Source organism: Drosophila arizonae, chromosome 5 (genome assembly GCF_054131065.1).
Source record: "Drosophila arizonae isolate 15081-1271.41 chromosome 5, UAZ_ARI_1.0, whole genome shotgun sequence".
Taxonomy (NCBI): domain Eukaryota; kingdom Metazoa; phylum Arthropoda; class Insecta; order Diptera; family Drosophilidae; genus Drosophila; species Drosophila arizonae.
In genome coordinates, this window is record NC_142925.1 from 12,853,547 (window position 1) to 12,877,857 (window position 24,311).

General features: G+C 37.8%; 1 protein-coding gene across 3 annotated transcripts; it reads left to right on the forward strand.

Moving 5' to 3' along the window:
- The first annotated feature begins 12,821 nt into the window (after positions 1–12,821).
- Syn2 (Syntrophin-like 2) lies at positions 12,822–23,689 on the forward strand. Of its 3 annotated transcripts, none has more exons than XM_018011552.2 (10): positions 12,822–13,790; positions 15,580–15,662; positions 15,786–15,935; positions 16,080–16,365; positions 16,446–16,610; positions 16,722–16,906; positions 16,980–17,138; positions 18,242–18,466; positions 19,978–20,181; positions 20,304–23,689. In XM_018011552.2, the coding sequence occupies exons 2-10, from the start codon at positions 15,603–15,605 to the stop codon at positions 20,412–20,414; spliced, it is 1,545 nt and encodes a 514-aa protein (XP_017867041.1). In that variant the 5' UTR covers positions 12,822–13,790; positions 15,580–15,602; the 3' UTR covers positions 20,415–23,689. The 3 variants fall into 3 exon arrangements, with proteins under 3 accessions (XP_017867041.1, XP_089325793.1, XP_089325795.1); XM_089469667.1 differs by having other exon boundaries at positions 12,822–13,154; XM_089469669.1 differs by having other exon boundaries at positions 12,822–12,990.
- The last annotated feature ends 622 nt before the right edge of the window (positions 23,690–24,311 follow it).

The window sequence follows — 24,311 nt, forward strand, 5'->3', positions numbered from 1 at the left end:
CAGTTATTTATAGCTATAGTTTAAAGATTTGCTGCTTGTTTTATACAAGACAGATTGCAAATAAAAAAAAATAAAAAAATTTAAAAAAAAATTATTTATATATTTGGATTTATATTTAATTTAAATTTTAATAAGGAACATTATAATTATTCAGAACTTATGTTAGGTACTTTTACTACTACTATTTAATGAACATTATTTTTTTTTTTATTTATTTTTTTTTTTTCTTTGTATTAAATTTTTATTTATTAATTTATTTTTTCTATATCTTAATAAACACATATTTAAGGAACATTATTATTATTTTTTTTATATTAAATTTTTATTTTTTTTTTTTTTTTCTATATCTTAATGAACATATATTTAATGAACATTATTATTTTTTTTATATTAAATTTTTATTTTTTTCTATACCTTGCTTTTAAGTACATTTTCATATTACATTTTTTTTATTTTTTTTTTTTTTATTTATATATATAGTTTTTTTAGTTCTCCTTATTGATCGTTATGTTGATGACTCCAATGTAAATAAAGAACATTTTATATCGACTCTGAAACTTGATTTATTCAAGAATATATGTAATGAGGCATTAATATTTCGGCGTATTAAATTAGAACAAAGAAAAAGATCAAATATATTAAATTAACTCTTTGATGAGACTCAGACTCGGGCTTGTAAATATATAAAATACTCTAATTGAAAATGCCTCACTCAAGAAACTCAGGGAAATATTCTAGGCAGCAGTTCGCCTAATCGATTTGCGAGAGATTTATATATTATCAAGAGATTGCGGTCAGTCGTGAAGCATTCACGAGCCCAGAACTACGATCGTCGGCTCAGCATGAACAAGCCGAAGTTCAGTGAGAGGGCAAGAAGCGTATACGGAATAGAGAGAATTCTATACCTGACTCTTTCACTCTCACAGCGCAGCTTTTATATGTGAAACGAGCTGAGAGACGGTGCTAGAGAGGTTCAATCGTGAGCGTGATTAAATATAATAGAGCCTCAAATGCCTAACAGAGATGTATCAAATCATCCCGACAGATGCACACATACATATACATACATATATACAAATATTGAAAAATAAAAATGACTATAAGATTTAATCCATTGTTGCGCTCAATTTAAATGTAAAAAGTTTATAAAAAAGCAATTTCATTAAGTGCTCGTTGTTTATGTTGTTATTGTTGTTAACATTTCCTAATGTCTCGCTCTCAATTTTAAGGAACTGCGAGTCCCTCAAGAACAGGCGACTATATGCGCCGTTAATATTTAATATAATTTATATAGATACTTATTTGGAATGGCTGAAACTGAAGGATTTTATTGGCCATTTGGTGTGCATAAGGACATCAATGGGGCAAATTAAAAAACATACTCGCAGCCAGCTCGCAATTGGCTAAAATCGTAACAGGCAATTGGCTGTTTGGCTCTGGCGGGGCTCAGGCCGTAGCGAGAATCGTACGGATTTTATTGCTTATTTGTTAAATGACTTGAAAAAGTTAATCAAGCGTGATTTTGATACGCCCCAGAGATAACGAATTATTGTTGGTATGAGTGGGTTCTGTGAGCCTTGCTCCCGGTTCCTGGTTCCTGGTTCTTGGTATCTTGTTCCCTGTTCCATGTTCCCCTTTTCCTCATTCCTGTTCTTCATTTCTTGTTGCTTGTTTTGTTTGCTTGGCGTGTCGCCTTTGTTTCACGTGTTCCTTGGGCTGCACACCCCACACCCTACCCCTTCCTTGCTACGTGCATTCGCTATGGCAGAAATTTTCAATTTTCTTTGGTTTTTATTTTTTATTTATTTATTTTTGTTTTTTTTTTCGTTAGCTGTAGGAAGTGGCTGGACCATAAACGCAACAGGAAAACAGCCAACATATAGCAAATCGTCGGCGACACCTGTCGACGCCGTTTTATGAATTAATAAAGACGCCCCCAAATCTTGCAGATGTATGTGTGCTACGCCAGCGCGCTGGAATGGGTTTTTGGTAATTCGGAGAGCAACAGCTAAGGCAGCAGCAGCAGGTGCAGCAGCAGCAGGAGCAGCAGGAGCAGCAGGGGCAAGGTGTCTGATTGTGCGTTCAGCTTATTAAACGCATTTTTACAGCACGCTTAACAAGAATTTTCACTTTATATGCAAACATGTGAAACACTATAAACAAAGGACACCAATTTGCAAGCAAATACGCACACACACACACATGTTGCCATATAAAGTCACATGCGCCAGTTGTGCGAAAAATTTCCTTTCTATTAAATTTTACAGTAAACTGAATTTACACCCAACAGCAACAAGAAGAAGAAGAAGAAGCAGCAGTAGAAGCAGGAATACAGCGCGTTATTAAACAGCATGAAAATTGCCAGAGTGTGTGGGGTGTGGTGGGGGGCGTGGCGGGGCGGTACGAGCTCTTTTGGCCTCTCATATTGCCAATGCCAGAGACCGTGTTATAAACAAAATGGCACAAAATGGCGACACCTGCTGTTGCAAATTAGAAAAATAAGATGTTTCATAAAAAATGAAATGTCAGAGGCAAATGCGGAAGGCGAACAACAACAGCAACAACAACTGGCACAACAGGTGAGCCTGGCAGGGTGACTGCCAGCAGCAGCAGCCGCGGGGGCTCCGCCCCATTAGCAAACAGATCCGTAGCCAGAAATATTTCAAATAAAGTAAAACCAAGCTGGCGACACGGATTTTTCGGTTTAATGTTGCGCGCGCTTAAATTGCTAGTTGGCCTAAAACTGAACAGCATTAGCCAACAGCCAAAAGCAATTGAGAAATTGAGAATTGGGAGAGGCAAAAAATACATAAATACATGATAAAATGACATTAGCAGAAATGTACGATTAAAAGCATTTTGGCATAAAATTACATTTCGTTTAATGTACCAAAATTAAAGTCTTTTACGAAGAATATAAAAACTTTTTATTTAAATATTATTAGGAGTGAGAGAGGGAGATATAAATATAGAAAGAAAGATCTCTGTCCCATCTTTCTTTCTCTAGAAATAGTGGGAGAGAGAGAGAGAGAGTGAGTGAAAGAGAAAGATAGAGAGAAATGTATTTAATATAATAATATTTATTTAATACAATATAAAGTATGATCCAAGTATTTATTTATTTATGATATTTTACGTATTATTTGTCTTCATTAATTATTACAGAAATTCAGACTTGGCTATATATTTAATATAGTTTTTGTTATATTAATTTATTTTTCTCTAATATATAGATTATATAATATATAAATACAAACTTTTTTTAATAAAATATCAATTTGTTTAATTTTTTGAGTTTAAGTTATTTTTATATATTTTTTATTTAATACTGTGCCATTTATTTATTTATTTATTTTATTTAATATTCAATAATTTTTATAATAATAAACATAAGAAATCGAAATTCAACTCGTGTCATTCAGTCTGCTCCATCTTAATGGAAATTATGCTAAACGTAGTCAACAACTGTGCTTGACCCTTGAACCGAGGGACGCCAAGTCAGATGGAGGGGGGAGGAGGTTGCCTTATCAACCATTTGCTTACAGCGATTGGGCACAAAAGTCATTTAAAGTTGGCCAGGTTTACGTTACCGTTCACGTTCGCTCACTGCAGCCACAGACAGTCGCTGGCTCAAGAACTTGGCAGTTGCAACAGCAGAAGCAGCAGCAGCAGCAGCAACAGCCAATAGCAACAGCAACAGCAGCAGAAAACAAACAGAGCAAAGGAAACAAATCTAATAAAATCAGCAGATGATGGTCATTAGACCGAAAAGTAATTTCATTTATTCGCAAACTCGATTTGTTGCTTTGTAGACCGAAGAGCGCACGAGTGCGCCTTGCGTTCTCAGCTCTGCCTTCCCCCCATTTTCTCTCTCTCTCTCTCTCCCTCTCACACACACACTCAGTTTTTGTCTCTCTTACTCTATCTTTGACTCTGTCCAAGTAATCGGGAATTGGAAACGGAGTCCGTTGATGGCCCAGGTCCCGGGTCAGGGCAAAGGCAAAGACACTGCTGGCCAGGGGGCAGAGGGCAGAGGCTCTGGAGTTGGCAAATCAAAGCAGCGAAGCGTTCAACCAATGGTCGCGCATAAAAACAAACAAAGGCTGCAACAAAAGAAACCGGAGCCAGACAAAGTGAAAAATCGCTGAAGGAAAAACACACACACACACACAGGCACATACACACACCCATACACACACTCGACGCTCGCTTATAGATTCCTTAAACAAATTCCAAAGACGCGTCGTTAAAATTTTCGGCACTAAAACTCCAGACGGATTAGTGGGCTGAGCGGCAACAGGATCAGGAGCTGAGCTGAGCTGAGCTGTTGGGCACGCGACGTTCGGGTCATAAAACTCGCTCTCGCACACAAACACACACCTGGCATAATGGTAAAACAATAAAACGGCCAACAGTGGGCAACGTGCTGGCCAAAAAGTTGTTAGCTCGAATTTCCAATGGCAACAGAAATGGCCAAAATGTAAATGAAATGCTTTTTAAATGAAATTTACTGCTCAACTCAATACTCGAATGGCAGCAACTGCTCCATTGTTGTGCCTTTTGAGCAAAGATGACCGGCGGTACGGTGGGTGGTTGGGTGGTTGGGTGGTTGTCTGGCCATTTGTAACGGCACTTAAACGGAAATGAAATTAAGCGCAAAATGTGCCAGCTGCCATTTTGGCATTTGGTTTTTGGTACAGCTGGCGTGTAATTGAAATATGCGCTTGTCGCATCATCAAATACCAACACCCACACACACACCGACACACCAATACCTACACACATTGAGTCTGTGGTTATTCGTCAACTTTCACTTGGCTCATTCAAAATGCAACATGCACTCAGCAGTTGCAGAAAGTTCTGCTGTTGGTTTTTCATTTGACGAAAGTCAAGCACAACCAATTTACTCACATGTTAACCACAAACACACACACACACACAGAGAGACACTCGCACACTTGCAAATATTATTTATGGTCGTAGACACGTTAAGTGAATTTGTCAAATATGCTTGACTGACTCTCGAAAAAGTTCTCATGCGAAAATTTGTCTTCAGTTTTGTTTTTCTCCTTTCCGTTTGTTACCTGTGCAACTTGTGGCCTGCACCTGATTTGATTACCAAGTTCGTATTTGATTCAAGTGCGACAAATTGCAGATCATTTCGAGCAAAGGACTAGGTTGTCCCCTCCCCCTTTGCCCAGCACTTGCATATTTCTTTAATAATTATGTGTAAATGGGAAAAGTAATTGCATTACCCACACGAAAGAGTATCATTAATGACACGGCCACTCCACCCGCCCTCAGTCCGTGCCGAAGGACTCTCAGAAATATCGTCCATTTTATGAACAATTCACGCTTCACAGCTAGCAAAAGCGCATCGCAAAGGAAAAGTTTAGCACGCAGCTGAAAGCGAACAGCGGACAGCGGACGGAGGACGACGGACGACGGACGGCGGACAGCGGGAAATGAAGCTGAACAAAGCTGAAGAAAAAACTAACAATATCTTTTCTTCGCTGAACAGTTAAGAGTGCAGCCTGCTTGCACGTATTTTTTTCTGGCCATGATACCCATTGAATAGAAAAGAGTAGGGTATGCTTATGTGTTTGGTAAGGCAAAAGGATGTCTGATATAAATTATACTGTTTGCTGAGACCAGTTAGTAAATTTTAATAATAATTGGCGAGATCAACCGATAAAGTAATATTCACTCGCTCTCAGCAAAGCCTTCGTATTTTTGGATTTCGATTAAGCGCTTTGCTGTTCGTGTCACGCTCTTTGAACGAAGATCGCTGAGAGAGCAATACGAATGGCGTTCGGCTCAGTAAGTGAGCAAAGAAGTAGCTCAAAAAGTCAACGCAAATGGTCCTCACACTCACACACATGCACCCACTTAATACTCTCACAAATACATAAAGATCTCTGTGATCCATGGAGCTCAACTAAAATATTTGAGAGAAGAGAACGAAAAAAACAAAGCCAATTAAAAACTTCTGCCCGATCACGAACGAATTCGTTGGAGAGCCGACACAAGGCACTTATTGGTGGACATTGAATCACGGTGGATGGATGTTTGCGAGCTAAGCTAAATCTTGCCATCTATCATACTCATATATATACTCATCATCTCATCGTTCATTCAACATCATACAGTTATCTATTATCATTCATTCCTCTTCAATACGAATGAGCATCCATCATCAGTTAAACATCATAGTCCATCCATCATAAATATATTCTAATACCCAATTTTCCAATTACACGGTATTTACTAAATCGATCACATTGGTAGTTTATAGCAGCTTTAGCTTGGTTTTTCCCATTCTCTCAATTCGCTATTCGCTATGCGCTGTAGCTGTTGCTGTTTTGCCTCGTCGCCCGCACTTCTATTAGCGGCATCCTTTTTGGTTGAGCTGCACTTCTTTTGCTTTCTATTTGCTTCATTTTCATTTTCATTTTTCTTTTTTTTTTCTCTTCCATCTTTTGCGGCCGCTCATTCATTCATTCGTTATGGCCGCGCAGCAACAAAGCGTGAATTACCGCCATTTTGTGCACTTTGAACGCCATGTTGCCGTTTTTATCGTTCGCGTCGCTTGCAGGGCTTTCAGCAAAGTAATTGCCCGGTGCCAAAGCTAGCGCCAGCCTGTATCCTGCTGCTGCCTCTATCCTGGCTGCCTGCCTGTGCGCTGCCCGCAGCGGCAGCAGCGCTGCAGCATCTTATTGAATCTGATAATTGATTTATGTACTTATTTATGCTCATTTTTAATTAATTAATACGCTTAGCAGCAAAGGCCGCCAGCTGCGCAATTTTGCGCATGGATTAAAAATGCGAGTGCATAAATCAAAGAGCTCTGAATGCGAATTTTATTTGATTTTCAGCAGAGTCCATAAATCTGGCATAGAGGCGCACTGATAGCCATTTCCATGCCAAAATAAATCAAATAAAATAACACTCTGAGTGCAGCCACTCAAATATGCATGCATTTTAAATATTAACTAAATCTGCGGTCCGACAAACGCTCATAAAATGGACAATAAAGGACATTCGCCGTTGGCCAAAAGGAACAGCCACACACACACACACACACACACACACACAGGAGCAGCAGCAGCAGCACAAAAATATACTCAACAAATTTTCATTATTCATAATTAACAAACCGCAGTCGCAGCCAATACGAAACGTAAGCGAAATGAAACCTAACGTAACGCAACGTAACGTAACAAAACGAAATGTGAAATGGGAAATGAAACAAAACCGCCAAAATGCAATTATGGCGTTTGCTGTGCGGATGTGATTAAAATGCAGCCAGTGTGACCAGACGCACAATCAAATGAATTGCTAAATTTAATGCTAGATTTATACTAATAGCTGCAATTAAAATTCATTCAACCTGTTCAAGACTTTTTTTCCTTGTTTAATCTATTTTTAATGTATGCATGGCTTTTGTTTATAAATTATTTAACAATTGGTCGATTGAGCTGCTCAATGAAATTAACTGCATTTTTGCATAATAATGATGAATTTATATTAATAGAGCTAATTGAAAATCAATGAGACTTTGCCAGATAGAACTCAAAAAGCTATTAAAATATTCATTTGATAATTTAATTTCTTTTTAATATGAGAAATTATGCAATTATTTTTTATAGAGGCGTTCTTTATAGATTTTAATAAATTATTCATTTATTTTACATTTAAAATAATATAAACAAAAATACATTAATTGATTAAAATAAATAAATTAAAAAATAAATGAAATGAATGAAAAAATGTTAAATAGTAAACTTTATATATAATAGAAATATATAATAAAAATCTATATTTGAATTATTCCACCAGATTAAAGTTTTTAGAATAGAGTACAGCGAGCTAAGTCCTGATCTAATGTTAAGGCGAAATTTAATTAAAATCAATGATTAGACACAGCTAGTTATTTCCCTCACAACTGTGGATTGACAGTTTTCCATCTCCGCTGAAAACGTCGAGCCTTTTTCCACACCGATAATGAATGCAGTTGAAATGCAGCGCAGAAATCAGTTACAAAATTATTTACCCGCAGTCAGCTGCAAAATGCGGTCAGCTGGACCGGACATGGCAAACGACAGGCGAAGAGGGAGTGGTCAAGAGGGAGAGGGCGAGGGAGAGGGGGATAGAGAGTGGGTAGACAACAGCGTTACAGTTGCAGGCCGTATTGTTCGATTTGGACCAACGTGAGCTCATAAACTTCCATTACCAAGGCTCTGGCTGGAATCCATTTGTATATTGCATATGTATGCGCATGCACATATACATATGTCTATATATATATGTGTGTGTGTGTGTAGCGCGTGCTAAGGCCGGCGACCATTGTTATAACGCGAATGTTATCCTTGTTGTTGCTGCTGTTGTTTTTTCCCCATGGCGTGTATATGAAAATTAAAATTGTTGACAATTGTCATTTTTTGCTGCTGTTGCCGTTGCTCCTATTGTTGTTGTTGTTGTTGTTGCTGTTGCTGTTGCTGTTGCTGTTGCTGTTGTTGTTGTTGCTGTTGTGTGTTGTCAGTGTTGTTACCGCGGTTGTTGTTTCTGCTTCTCATGCGTCTGTTGTCGCTCTTGTTGCTCCTGTTGTTGTTGTTGTTGTCGGCAATGCCACACGCAACTAACCGCAATTTGATTGCTATGCATTCGCCCGAATCGTGCTCCGCGCCAAATTGAATGCATTTTCCGTGCCGTAGATTCGGATAAAAAGCCGTCACCAGCTTTGCATGTGTGCCACAGGCGCTACTGCTGCTGCTGCTGCCACATGCATGCCCGTTCTCGGTTGCAGCTTCAACTTGGACTTGGACTACATAGAGGAGCCATTGCTTGGGTTGTTTGTTCTGCTTGTCGCTCGTTTGATTTGTTGCCGTGTTTTGCACTTTTCTCATATCTCACAAATGCTCAGCATGTTTCAGTTTATGCCACACTTAATTCTCTACAGGTGTGCACAGGTGTGCGAGTGCTCCATTTCACTTTGCAGATTATATTCAATTTGCAAAGACACCACATCGAATTAACAAAAACATTTTGCAAAATCTATGTGGCTTTCATACACAAATGCATAGAGCATATATGTATATATGTTTATGTTTATCAACAATATATGTATATTTAGTATATTTGTGGCTGTACGTGATTTATGTCGTCTGGTCGAACAACACCTCCCACACCATTTAGTCGAGGCTGATGCGTCGGCCGCTCATTACACATTTTTCACCATTGGCAAATGCCCGATGATTGTTGCATATGCATGGTCAAATATTTGCACAGGACTGGACAGGACAGGACGTGCCGGCTCTGAATTGCGGTCGTACAATCAAAATATGTGCATGCATTCGTGGTTTTGCGGTGCCACTTGCTTTGGCCTCAAAACATCGACTCGAATCGTTTATATAATTTCGGGTCGAATTTATTTAGTGCTTAACGCAAAACCAATGCCAATCACACTCGATTGAAAATCACAATTATTCGCTCTAGTCTCTCAACTAATTCAATTTTCATGGCGAGCCATTGAGGCGTGCTGCAAAAACTGAATCGGGCTTAATTAAATTCTTATCCAGTTACTTCAAGCATATTTTCTCTAAAGGGTCGTGCTTCCAAATTAGTAGTAGAAAATGCCAAAAAGCCGCGGGCAGGACATCGCTTACTCGGTGTGTGTGTGCACAATGTCTGCACTGGACACCCTACAGGAGACTTCCACATGTGGTCAGCCATAATAAAAAGAAAAATATTTGCGTTGGAGCAGAGAACATGAACTTTGGCCAGTCGAAGAGACTGAGCTGAATACTTAACAAAATATTTCAACGAATTAGCAAGCAGAGAGAGAGAGAGAGAGAGAGAGAGAAAGAGAGAGAGAGAGAAAGCTGAGTTGAGTAAATGAATTTAGATGTTTAACACGTCTAGAAATATTCACTTTACTTTAATAGACAAACATCAAGGAGAATAAAAAGAAATTCATAGCGAAAATTCAGTTTGTTTCGCTGGCTTTTTTCATGCTCGCCGTTTCTGCTGGGTCGCTGGGCTATGGATATAGAGGGACAGGACACGATATGTCTAGGCTGCCAGCTAGCGCTCTTAAGTTCATTAGGGCCACAGAATATAACATAATTATTCACTTACAATTTGCGCCACGACGCCTTAGTTTCAGCTTGTTTATGTGTGTGGCGTATACGTAATTTTATTTAGATGCCTGAGAGTTACCGCTGAAAAGATTGTAGCACCGTCTCTGAGCAGAGTGCAGGGCGGCAGCTGGCAGAGAGTGGAGAGCGAAGAGGATGAAGAGCGTGGCGAGCGTGCATCATTTTTGGCTTTAAGGGCGTCGCATTTGCAAAGTCAATAACAGACTCAACAAAGTCAACAGACAGGCTGCTAATGCCATTAGAAGACCTCAAACCGCCTGGAAAAGGCGCACAGAGGGAGCTGAGGTAGCGAAGGGGAATAGAACAAAATGGAGAAATGGCAAAACGTTGGCTTGTTAAACCGCAGCTCATTGCTGGCAAAATAAAACCAACATTGGCTCAGCTCAGCTCAGTTCAGCTCGGCTCAACTCAACTCAGGACCCGGCGCACAGGCCCATAAATTCCAACATTTGCCAATAAGTTGAAAGGCTAAAGTTTTACATTGGTAACCGAAAAATATGCAAAGCAGTCATAATTTTACTTTGCAACGAAATATTTTTGTATAAAATTGTTGGCAAACAAACTTTTTTATGCTTCAACTAATTTCAATCAGCTAACAAAAATGTGTAGCGCCCGACGCCTCTACCGCTATCGCCCTCCCCTCTCCAATTCGAAAAACACACGCAAAACTTTTGTCAATAATGCCGACGCCTTAAACCCAAAACCCAAAAACCCAAACCCAAACCCAAACACCCAAAACCGATTGCTTTGCCCTGCCAGAGTCCGGGAGTGCCGGAGTACCGGAGTGCCGGTGTCAAGACAAAGGCGCAAACACAAAGAGCACAAGCTAGAAATGATCCATGCACCTGGCGGCCTTGCTTCGGCTATTCCGGATGCTTCAGCTACCCCGACTGCTGCTGCTGCTGCTGCTGCTGCCTCTGCTGGCAGAGTTTATTAAGTTGGGTGTCACCTTTTCCTGTGTTGTCGTTGCCGGCATTGTGAACTTCTCAGCACATTCCCTTAGCCCCTGGCAATTTTTGTGTGTTTGCAAGTTTGTCTGTCTTGTTTTTGTTGTCACTTCATCAGCACGTTGCCCTGGCCCTGGTCCTGGCTCGCTCTGGGCCATGATTGGTAGATAGATGTCGCAACTGCAAAAGTGCCAAGGCGATTGCGAATCAAAAAATTGATCATTTCAAGTTTTGTGCGGCAGCTTCGCGCATATTATTATTCTTATTGCCTGCCCATTTGCATAATTGTCAATTGACATCAATCGAGTGTTTATTAAAAAGTTTTTCTCATTTCATCACATGTGCTCCCGCACCCTCACTGCGGCGGTCCTTTTGCCATTTGCCAGTCGAATGACTCTATATATACGTACACGTAAATGGGAATGGAAATGTGTCTGTAATGCCAAATCTTTGCAACTTGTGCTAACTCATTAATTAACTTTGCTGCCATTGTTTGCGAATGCTATTTATTCTCGGCTTATCACTGAGCCGAGCCCGAGTGCCCGTTGTGCAAAAGGACCGAAGAGAAAACAATAATAAGAACGCTGGGCCGAGTCTCGAAATCCCAAAGTTTTAATGAGCTGACGGCACACAGGTAAGTGGGCGCGGCTCGCCCTTTTAATTAACATTTAACGAAAAATTCGATTCGGCACATTAAGACATATGGCTTATAGTACTAGACTAGTCATCAAAAAACATCAATTGCGAAACTTTTCTATACGAATAGACAATGCCATTGATAAGCATTCTAGATCAATGCTTGAGCAAACACGCTCAATAATTCACTTCACAGCGCCATCTGTGTGCTCGTGGGAGAACTATAGGAGCTCAGCAAGGGCAAGGCGCTTTATTTGGACACCCAAGCTTTCATGTTTTTGTCGTTATAAAAAGCTCTATGAATTTCAAATGAATAGCAAATGGCAGCAAGGCTTAAAGGAAATATAGACTAAAAAATAGCTATTAATTATATATAAAAGTGATATATAAGTACTTAAAATAATAATAATAGATATATAAATTACTTTAATATAAATATTGTATTATGGCATTCTTATTATGGCAAAATATCTTTTTTTTAATTCTAAAAGCTACCGCTACTTAATTTTGACATATGAAAAGAATAGGTCCTATAAAAAAAAACAATGATGATTTCAATATTTTATTCATCTAAAAGCATGAGCTAAAAGCTATTGCTATTGCTTTTACACAGCTTTTAAAAATCCTTCCAAAGCGGCTTCACACATAAAAGTTCTAGAGACAAGTTCGCGTAGAGCTTTAAGCTCAGCGCTTACAGGCGTTACCGAAAATAAAGCTGGGACTTTTATCGACCAACAGAAACAAACGATATGTGAAAAAACCTACTTTTATAACAAAATCAATACAAATTTATTTACTGTATGGTAAATTATAATAATAAATAATAAAGTCTATTACTTTCAATTTAGTATTTTGAAAGCGAATCTCGAACATTTCGAAGGTATGGCAACGCCGTCAGCTTTTAATCATGTGCGCTGCAAGGCTGCAAAGCTATCATGTGCATGGCCTCTCTCTCCACATGTGTTTGTGTTTCTGTTTATGCGATAGACGAGTGTGTGTTCGTGTGTGTGTGTGTGCAGTGGAAGAGAGACAGAGTGAGAGAGGTTGCGCCCGACTTGCTCTCTTGGCACGCATTTGACTTCACTTGGAATTGAATTTTAGTGCGTTCGCGAGCAGCCTTACAAAACGTTGTGCTATGAACGGAAGCGGATGCCAGACGGAGAACTACATGAGCCAAAGGCACAGTGAACGCTGAGGCAAGAGGAGGGCAGCGCAAGAAAGAAAAGAAAACAGTGGAAAATCCAAAAAATGTTAGCATACTTTTTCGAGTACTTACTGTGCTGAACAACGTTAGTTAATCGCCAAACCAAACGGCTGATTGGTGCATATCGAAAGCGAATCAATGCCCAGCCGCAAATAGTTGAACGGAAAATATGACCCAGTTCCGAGCGGGATTATACGGCGTGCATATAAAGTAAATTTGACTGGCAATAGAATGCCATAAATGCATTTTGAGCACTTCAGCCTTTCAGCCTTTGCTTTGCATTCTCTCAGGCGACATGCGACACGAGCGACAGTCGCAACAATAAAATTGTACAATTTTTGATTGCTGTACGTGAAATGTGAATTGCTCAAGTTGTGTGCAATTGTCGCAGTTTAGTGCATACTACAACAATTACAGTGGAACACAAATACGAACGACACCAACTGTGTGTGTTTGTGTGTGTGTGTGTCGAGCAGCAGCCCCAAAACTTACCCTAGCTGGCTGCTCTTTTAACCAGCACAGCTGATTGTCAAGCGAGAGCAGCATTGCTTTCAGCGAACATGTTGGCTTGTTTGGTTTGAGCCAGAGAGCATCAGCAGCAGCAGCACCACCACCACCCACCACTCACCACTCCTACCCCCAACCCACGCTCCGTAAGTGAGTGAGTTTTGCCTGCTGGCTAACGTAACGAGTTTCAAGACACGCACGCCACACGACAAAGTACACGTAATACAGCCATAATCAAAGGTAGCCGTAGCCGTAGCCGTTGCCGTTGCCGTTTGCCGTTTGCCGTAGCCGTATAGCCCAGGTCAACAGCTCCAACTGGCACGCACGTGTGTGTCTGTGGTAAGTGCATAAATTGTATCATCTCGATGGTACTTGGCAGCTTTTACGGGGCCAGCGAACGGGCTCAAATGAAATATTTATGTCGCTTGGGTTAGCATCTCTGACCCGCGCCTGACAAACGAACAGAAACAACAACAACATATACATATCTGTCATTGAATGCTGGCTTATTTGTGTTTAAAGTGGGTTGCCAGGCGCTGATTGTGGAGTAACCATAGTTATAGTTAGATATATATTCATTTGTTTATAGACATAATTCGCTGGAATTGAAAACAATCCAGAAAAATCACATTTCTCCCACTCTCTCTGTCCTCCCCTCTCTCTCTCTCACACACTCTCTCTATATTTATTTATTTCCGCATTTAATGGGGAACGTATGGAATAACACCTGTTTTACTCAGAAACAATTTTAAACACAAGCACTCAAATAGATTGAGGAGATCTGTTTTCATGCTCGATTCGAGTATGAGTGTGTGGGTGTGTGTGAGTGTGTTTGGAAAGGGGTAGTGAAAGTGTTGTGCCATACGCCAGTCATACATATCAACACCTATACATATATTTATGTATTTATGTCGGCACTTGTGTTCTTCTTGTTGTTATTTGTATTATTCATTCCTTCAACAGATGCAGCCACACTTCAAGCAGAGCACTTCAACTGTGTCTGTGTGTGTGTTTTCAGTTATTTGTAATTTGATGTTTTCCGGTTGCATATTTATTTTCGTTTTTAATTGAAAACATATGCACACATCTATATATAAATTTAAGTAAATATATTTGAATTATTCATAAAATATTCATGTAATTTGTGATTAGATAGCGTGAGTGGAGATGTCCGCAAATATTCCGCGTATTTCTTCCCTATTTCCCTGTCAATTGTTTGGCATTTTGTGGTCGTGGCGCTGAAACATATTTGTGAATTAAATGCGCAAAATAAAATGTAAAAATAAACTACGTGACATTTCGCTGATTTGTGCCAGCTATAAAGCAGACAGCAATTAAATTTGCTATCAAATGAAATTAAATATTTAGCCGCGCTGCACACACATAACTCTATGACTGAATCACAGATGTCATGGCCCAGTGCATGTCGCATGACTTTTAATTATAAATAAATAAAAGCAATCAGGTCTCTATATGTATCTTATTAACTAGCTCGCCCTGCGGGCAACCCAACTAATTAAAATTGTAATCAATGCTTAGCCAATTGCCATGCAAGACTTTCAAGAAAACTCAATTACTGCTAACATGATTTGCTTTCATTGACGTTCAAGTATTTTTAGCTTTTGATTTAAGTTGTGCCTGAAGCTTCAGTGCAACTAGAAGTTAAATGTAGTTTATAGTCTATAGTTTTATATCAACGATATGGAGCATGAGACCTCATTATATATGCGTATCTTCTAATTAAATATCTAAATATATACTCTATGGAGCATAACAAAGTTATTTAATATATATAAATATATATTCTGGTATATATTAAAATATCTATTCATATTTTTATAAAGAGCAATTTCAGAGCTTATCTTAGGGTAATATGTTTATATAAATCTTATGCTAGCAAAGGTGAATTGTTATTCCATATTATTGCTTCCTACGAATAAGAAATTTTACTTTATTCTATATTTTTCTTGATCCATTTCTTAATTGATTTCCATGTATAAATTCCTGCTATAATATTTCCTTATACAAATTTGATTTATATAATATTTCCCGTACTTTAAGCATATTTGATATCTGAGCCCATTTCTCTTATCACGTTTTCCATTTCATTTCCATTTTCACTTTACAGCAATTTAAGTTAAACAAAAAAATATGAAGCTCTCGGACACAATGGCGACGCCGATTGAGGAAAAACTCGATCAAAACTTAAAGGTACGCCAAAAAAAAAAAATAAATATTAAAAAAAAAATTAAAAATAAATGCTAACAAATACAAATGGCATTAATCATGCCTCTAAAAAAACACACACACACAAATTGAAATTACGTGCAACAGGTGAGGTCTGGGATGGTTCATGTCAGCGATGGCAAAAGCAGACCAGAGCCCCTCCGACTTAGTCTAACAATGGAATTGTTGACCTTGCAAAAGTTGGAAATTGTTACGCCGACGAGCTCGCAGCACAATGGGCCGCCAATGGAATCCAAGGTATGTAAATAAACTTTGGCTTCATTAAGAGCACTTATCCCAAAAGTGTTGGGCTGTAATCTCTGCTGAGGATGCTCAACGAATCCTCGAGTATGTTTACCCCTGTTTATGTATATTGGTATTGGTATTTGTTCGTTGTTGCAGGAGCGAATGGTGCAAATAACGAGGCAGAAGCAGGGCGGCCTGGGACTGAGCATAAAGGGGGGCGCCGAGCATAAATTGCCCATATTAATATCGCGCATCTACAAGGATCAGGCGGCCGACATAACGGGTCAACTCTTTGTGGGGGACGCCATCATCAAGGTGAATGGCGAATATATAACGGCATGCCCGCACGACGATGCGGTCAACATACTGCGCAACGCCGGCGACATTGTTGTACTCACTGTGAAGCACTACCGCGCCGCAACACCGTTCCTGCAGAAGCAATGTGAGCATAAGCACGAGACACAACATCATCTGACACCGCATGAATAACGTATTCCATTAACATCCATTCAATCAATGCAGTAACAAAGGATACTCCTGATTCCGACAACGATGTCACCTGTGCGGAGCTAAAGGCCGACGAGGGCTACAAGTCATCCGTGAACAGCGGCACCATCAGCCGCAGCTGCAGTCGGCCAATGTCAATCTGCTCGGAGCCAGAGAAGCGCTGGACCGACGTGGTGGCAGGTATGAAGGAGCTGAGCTAAAGATACCTTTCAAGTTGGCCTCGCTGACACACACACACACACTCTCTCTCTCTCTCCCTCTCTCTTTGTCTCTGTCTCTGGCTATTTGTAGTGCCCCTAATGATGGCCTATGTCACGCGCTACATCTACGGCACGGACAAGCTGCGCCCCAACGCCTTCGAGGTGCGCGGCCTGAACGGCGTCACCACCGGGGTCATACACTGTGATGAGCTGGCGATACTCAGCCAGTGGCTCAAGCTGATAACGGACAATGTCGTTGGCCTAACACATCTGCAGGTAATACGGCAGCATTTCCACCAGGAACACTAGAAACTGGCTCAATGCATATTCAAATTCACTCATTCGCCAGATGAAGCTCTACAATCGCAACTTTGCTGTGGGCGAGCGCATCGAGTACATGGGCTGGGTCAACGAGGGCGTTATCAATAACAATATATCATGGCAGAGCTATAAGCCACGATTTCTATTGCTCAAAGGCACCGAAGTAATGCTGTTCGAAACGCCTCCAGTAAGTAGAATGAAGAAACTATCAATTACATTTGCGGTTGCAGAGAAAACTGCTAGGAAAACTCTAGATGAGAGTAGACGAATATATAATACCCTGCAGTCTGTAAAGAGCTTTAGTAATGCGTATTGGTATTTTCTTTAATATTCAAGTTATAGGAGTCTCATTTTTGTTCAATAACTTTGTTTTAATGCTCTTCAAATAAAACAAAATTCAGTTCTGCTTTAATTCGGCAAATATATTTTTATTTTTATTTAATTAATAAAACTATCAAGTTTTAGCATCCAAATTTATTTATGGATATTATCACCAATTTTTTGTTGTCGGAAAATTTGATCTTATTTAAGAAGCAAATACTAAAGGATTATTTATAGAGTTATATTTGGAGAAAAATCTAAACATTGATTCTGGAGTAGCTCTATATATATATAAAATAATATAATAACCATATAATATAAATTAAATAATTATACATTAAATTTTTAAACAATTTGTAACAAATTCGTCCAACAAATATTACGATATTTAAAATTTAATTTAATTTTAAATCTAATTAAAATTAATTTAGTACTCGCATCCCTTTTGATTAACTGATATGAGATTTATTCACTTGTTTAGTGGAAATTGTCATCTCTTTTATGAATATGTAATTGGATATGGAAGCATTTGCAGTCAGCTTTGTTCCGTGTTCGTTTGCCCAAAGTTCTTCAAAGCAACTGTGCGCTCCGCTATGCTGCGCTAATTTTATGTGTCAAGTTGGAAGTCCCCCACATAGCATACCAACACACGCCCATACACACACACACACACACTGACATTCACAGTCACTCACACAAAGCACATGCATACAAATTGTACGCTTGCTCTAATGAGCAGCCTTTGCACTCACTGCAGTTGCAAGTTTCAGAAAAATGTTGGCCCACGGCATACGCGATGCTCGTGCTGGCGCCCTCTGCTCTTGGTGGCGGCATTTTGGCTCACCCTGATTGCCAGCAGAGATATGAGCACTTAATGCGCTTTAAAATTATATTACTTGGCTCAAAGCTGGCGAATTGGTATGAACAATTTGCTATAACTGATTTCGTTTGTGTTCGCCTCATTTGCAGTTGAATGTGGCCGGCATTAGCAAGGCTCTGGTGGTCTACAAGGTCTATCAGACCATGTTTCGCATCGTCAAGGAGTCGGAGACTGTGGACAGTCGACAGCATTGCTTCCTCCTGCAGAGCTCCGGACACGAGCCGCGCTATCTGAGCGTCGAGACGCGCCAGGAGCTGCTGCGCATCGAGAACAGCTGGAATGCGGCCATAGTGACCAGTGTTATTAAATTAGGGGTAAGTAAATGCACACGCAGACACTCACACATACATACTTATATGCAGGCACATGACTGTCCCCATGACCTCCATTAATGGAGCTCTCTACATATATGTATGTACCTGGTGTATATAAACAGTTGGGGTTCGTTTCTTGTTGATAATTTCGCATGTTTGTTTGTAATTAGCCGGGCTAGGCCGGGCTAGGCACAATGCAAACGGGCGATTATCGTGATTGCCAATTGCTTGTTAATTTATGCACTTGCCTCCCACCGATCAACCTTGAACCAAAGGTCAGGGCAAAGGATAATCAATATAGACAGACATATGTACGGACTTTTGCCGTCATTCAAATTTCGAAGTCTTATGTAGGAATCAAATCATTTTGACTGGAAATGGAATTTTAGACTAGTTGACTAATTTATATATATTTATATATTAATTTTTTTTTTATATAAATTTTTTAATATATATATTTTTTTTAATAATATTTTTTTAATATATTCATTTTATAATTGTGCATATTTATTTATTATTATTATTTTATTGTTATTTTTAGTTTTACTATTATGTTAATTTCTTAATATATTTAATATAATTTTATTTTATTTATTATTCTATTAAATATATTATATTTGATTATTATTTTTACTTAATTTTATATTCATATTTCATTATAATTAATAGAAATCCCCAGCCTTTCCATAATTAATAATTAATTAACGCTATCCCTAAGCATTTTAGCTTATGACTTTTGAGTGAGGCAACGCCGGGTAGTTTTCTTAATTACAAGCATAAAAATTCTCATTCATAATGAATGCTTTGTAATTGCTTTTTGCTAAGCAGAAATTATAAAGGATGTCGTATTGATTTTCCAAGGAATGAACAAAACAAATTTCTGTGCGCTCCCAAACAAACATTTGCCAAAAAGTTTTGTGATATTTTGTTTAATGTAACTTTGCCCGAGTACACACACACACACCCACACACTCGCTTCTGTCTGTGTGTGTGTGTGTCTACGCAACACTTGTTAGCTTTCCGAAAAGTCAGCGCAAAGCCAATGACCGACATAAGCGACGCACAAAGTTGGAAGTAAAACAAAAAAAAAAGAAAAGAGGGCGACAAAAAACGTAGATTTTGGCCAACGTCCGAATCGATACGAATTTGGTTCGCAATTTTGAGCGTTTAGTCGAGCACACAGACAGGACATAAAGGGATTATTGAACCTATGTATGCCGTTGTTTTGCCGTGGCTATTACAGATATAGCCAGAGGCTATTATGGGTCTTAGGAGTGCGTCAGCACACACACACACGCACACACACACACAGAGAGAGAGTGTGAGATGGGGCGTATGCTTAATATTATTAGAAGACTCAATCTAAGCAGCTGTCGGAATGTCACTCTCTCTCTCTCTCTTTCTCTCTATCTCTTCCTCTTCCCCTCTCTTTCTCTCGCATAACCACATACTGCTAATAAATAAATCTCACATTTATTTCTATATACTATGTCTATCACTCATACCTGCAGCGCAAGACTTTTGCCGTTTCCCATCACGGCAAGAGCGGCGGACTGACACTTGACTGGCAGGCGGGCTTCTCACTGACAGAGGGCGCCGATGCCACCATGGTGTGGCAGTACAAGTTTTCGCAACTGCGCGGCTCCAGCGACGATGGCAAATCCAAGTTGAAGCTACATTTCCAGGACAACGAGACGCGGGCCATCGAAACGAAGGCAAGTGCTATAAATAAATACACAGCGCTTCAATTAGCCAAACCCAAATCATTGTAGAACTTTACCTTATATGTACATGTGTATAATCTAAATCTCATTCTTTGCCATATTATCGCATCTAGGAACTAGAGTGCCAGGTACTGCAGAGCTTGCTCTTTTGCATGCACGCATTCCTCACCGCCAAGGTGGCATCTGTGGATCCGGCATTCCTCAGCTCCATACAGCAGACCTAAGCTTGGCTAGAGCCCCACATACACACAAACACACACACACTCTCTCATTGGCAGAATCAAAAGTAATCTTTGTTTAGGCTAAGCTAAACTGAAAGTCGTATTTCAAAAATACACATCAATTATATGAGAGCATAAGTAAATAACGGGAATATATAATATATGCAAGCTATAATTATACAGTTGTAAGTATATATATATATAACTATATATATCTTGTATGCGAACGTAAGTGGAATTAGTTAAATTAGCTTAAATATTGAGTTAGATTTGATATACTGATATATAGTTACTTAAATGTAAACACACACATACACATACACACACATAATAAATTATTAAAAGAAATTGTAGAACGAAACTTAATGTGAAATCTCTTGGTGCAACACATGTAAATTTAAGCGTGCTCTAGGCTTCTTTCCTATAATCAGTTAAAGTTGTCAATATGATTGAATACATTATCTATATACTATATATATATATACGTATATATATAAATCTATATATACATTGAACAATTAGAAATTACATTTAGATACGTTATTTGATTTAACAAACTTAGGCTTCAGCTAAAAACTAATTCACAAATCATCTGAAATCGAAATCGAACTCGAACTCGAAATCGAAATCGAATTGAGTAAATCTCATTTTTGGTCAACTACAACATTTTAAATGAATGGAAACGATGTGCATTATAGTGAAAATATAATTTTCAATTTTAATGAAAATGCTATTGTTAGAACTAGATAATTATTTAATAAATGTTGCGCTTTTTAATCGAATCAAATTATTTGATTATATTTTTATGTTGTTCAGTATTTCATAAGCATAACAAAATACAAACAAAAAAGAAGAGTTCAAATTTCATTTAATTTTAATCGACATGAATAACAGCCACCGAAATTCGCGATTCATATTTTAATAGATTTTTTAATCGAGTCATATACATACATATATATACATATAGTCAAGCTCACACAATACTCATTATATACATACATATATTTAAGTAATTCGATTGTAAATATATATAGACTCGTGCTCGAGTTATAGTATGACGACTCATCAGCATATGTCATGTCAATTCAAATGTGTCTTTCAAGCGAGCGATCACTGTACACACAGAACAACAACAAAATTTGTTGCTATCATATGAATTAAGCTTTTCCAATGGAACAAATGGTTGATTTACTGTACACAAATCAGTTTTACGAAAATACTTAGCCCAGCACAAAATGTACTCAGACAGCAGACAGCAGCTTACTTACATTAGATATAGTATAATCCATATACCATATTATATATATATTATATTATATATATTCGTACTTGAACTCATACAACGCAATCATATCAACAATATCAATTATCAAGCCCACGTAGCTGTGCACACATACATGCGCACACAGTTAGAAACATAGCGAACCAGAACAAAACTCTCAATGTGACAGAATATTAAAGGAATACCCAGATTAGAGTACTCATAGTATTATAACAGGATCCAAACCGAGCAACTTCGGCTTGCCGAGGCGTATTATACCAGTGCATAGATTCTATATACTTTATGCTCTTAGAGATGAACGGGAGTGTCGAGTGGAGTGGTACCCTATAAAAGGACAACCTTGATGCACAAAATGATTTACAATTGATGGGATTTGGTTTTTAGCTAGAAGATTGAGACCTATCAAAATTCTATACAGATTTCTCAATGGAGGATACATGACATAGAATGTAAATGTAAAATGTATACGATATATGACATAAAATGTACTCATATATGTACAAAAATTACGTCACAATGAATTTTGCTAATATTAAAAACTTTCCTAAGCGTTCATCATAGATTTCAAGATAATTAAATGTTCAGCTTTATAGGGTATCTCGCTGTGGCATACCTCAAGTTCATCTCCAAGATCCAACATCATTGTCCGTCCTTTGCTGCCTTTTTTAGTTGATTCACAGTAAAAATAGTCCGTGTTAAGCTACTATAATTTCGCATTGGTATTTGAATAATCAAATAACACGCAGTTAAACAACCAACAAACTTATTTAAGTAGATGGCAAATTTACAAGCAAGAATTAAGGAAAAACCAACGAAAAACAAAAATGCTAACTGAACGATCAGATATTATAGCAAGCTTCAAGCATATTTACAAGAAAAAATAAATAAACTGAACACAAAATATACTACAGTATACCATATTACAAATTAAATATATATACATATATTAATATATACAAATGTATATTAAATCGAGCACATTCAGGCATTTCCAATTCATAGTTTCTATAACATATATGTATATATATATACCAAAATATATATACATACATACATAAAGAAGAAGCTAAAATTCTCGTTCGTTCGTTGTTCACTCCTGTGGAATGTGTACCTAATTTCCCCCCTCAAGGCACCTAAAACAGACCAAAAATACGTAAAATGCACTACAAATAAAATATGAATACAAAATGCACAAAAACAAACATAAAAATAAATTTATTAATAAATAATTGTCCTGACATTAAATCATTTGCCGTTTAATGCAGAAAATAAATGCAAAATATTTTTTAAAAGCAGAAATTGATGTTCGGCATACCGAATATTAAATGCCCTTGCAGAGGGATTGGATTTAGAATTTTTTAAATTTTATTTTAATTTATATTAAGAATTTAAGGTAAATTTTTATAAATATATGTTTAAATTAAATATCAAAAAAATACCAAATACTCTGCAAGGGCATAAGACAAATTCCAAATAAATACTCAACAAATACAAAATTATACCTGGAATATATTGTATACAATATACATACACACATTGACATGACATACATACATAGCATACACACATACATATAACTCACACACACACTTACACCCCACACATGCATAAGTATTATCGGATGCACACTTAATTAAATGCAAGTCCATTGGCAAAAAAAATGCACAAAAAATAGAAAATACTAAATTACGCAGCTTATTCAAACAGAAACATTTCCATTAATTCAAGCCAATTAGCTTTACCACAAAAAAAAAAAAAGAAAAGAAATATTATAAAAATAAAACCCATTAATTCTCATATTACATAACGTTCGCATTTCGTTTAAATGATTAATCTCATGTTCAACCCATTAACATTTTGTTATTTATATAAATTTTCTAATTGATTTGCAATTTTATATTTAAAGAAAAGAAACAAACAAATATTATATAACTTTATATATGTAAAAGAAAATTAAGCGTAAATAAATTATGAAATAATAATAACAATAATAAAATGCCCTTAATTATGCAAATAAATAATTTCCTCTGGATTTTGGGAAAATGCAATGAAATTTTAGTAGTAAAAATTGTAAGCAACAGATGATGCGATGAATATATCATATAATTGCTAAATTTTATATATTTTATTTTTATATTTAAACAAACATTATTAAAGTTCTCATTAAAATGCTAAAAATCAGGGAATGCTGAATGATAAGAGACAGTCTATGCCAGAGCTAAAGAGTAAGCTGGATTGAAATGGAATGAATGGAATGGAGTAGCATAACAGAATGAATATATAAGTGAGCTGCATTGATGAGTACACTAGATAGATAGAAGGAACAGTAGGCTGTACAGCCAATTAGACTAAGTAGCAGAGTAGACTGAACAGAGAAGTACACTGTATGGAGTAGACACCATAGAAGAGTAGCCTAGATGGCAGAGAAGATTGCATAGTAGAGTAGCCTGGAAGCTGAATATGTTGATAAGCCAATCTTCCATACTCATACACATAGTGAACAGAGTATGTTGAATTCAATCATGTTAGGTCTGTTTTCATAGCTTTTCCAGAGTTAGAAAGTTAACATCGACAAGTTTAACAGGCGGTTCACTGTTAAGCTACTGTACAATTGGAGA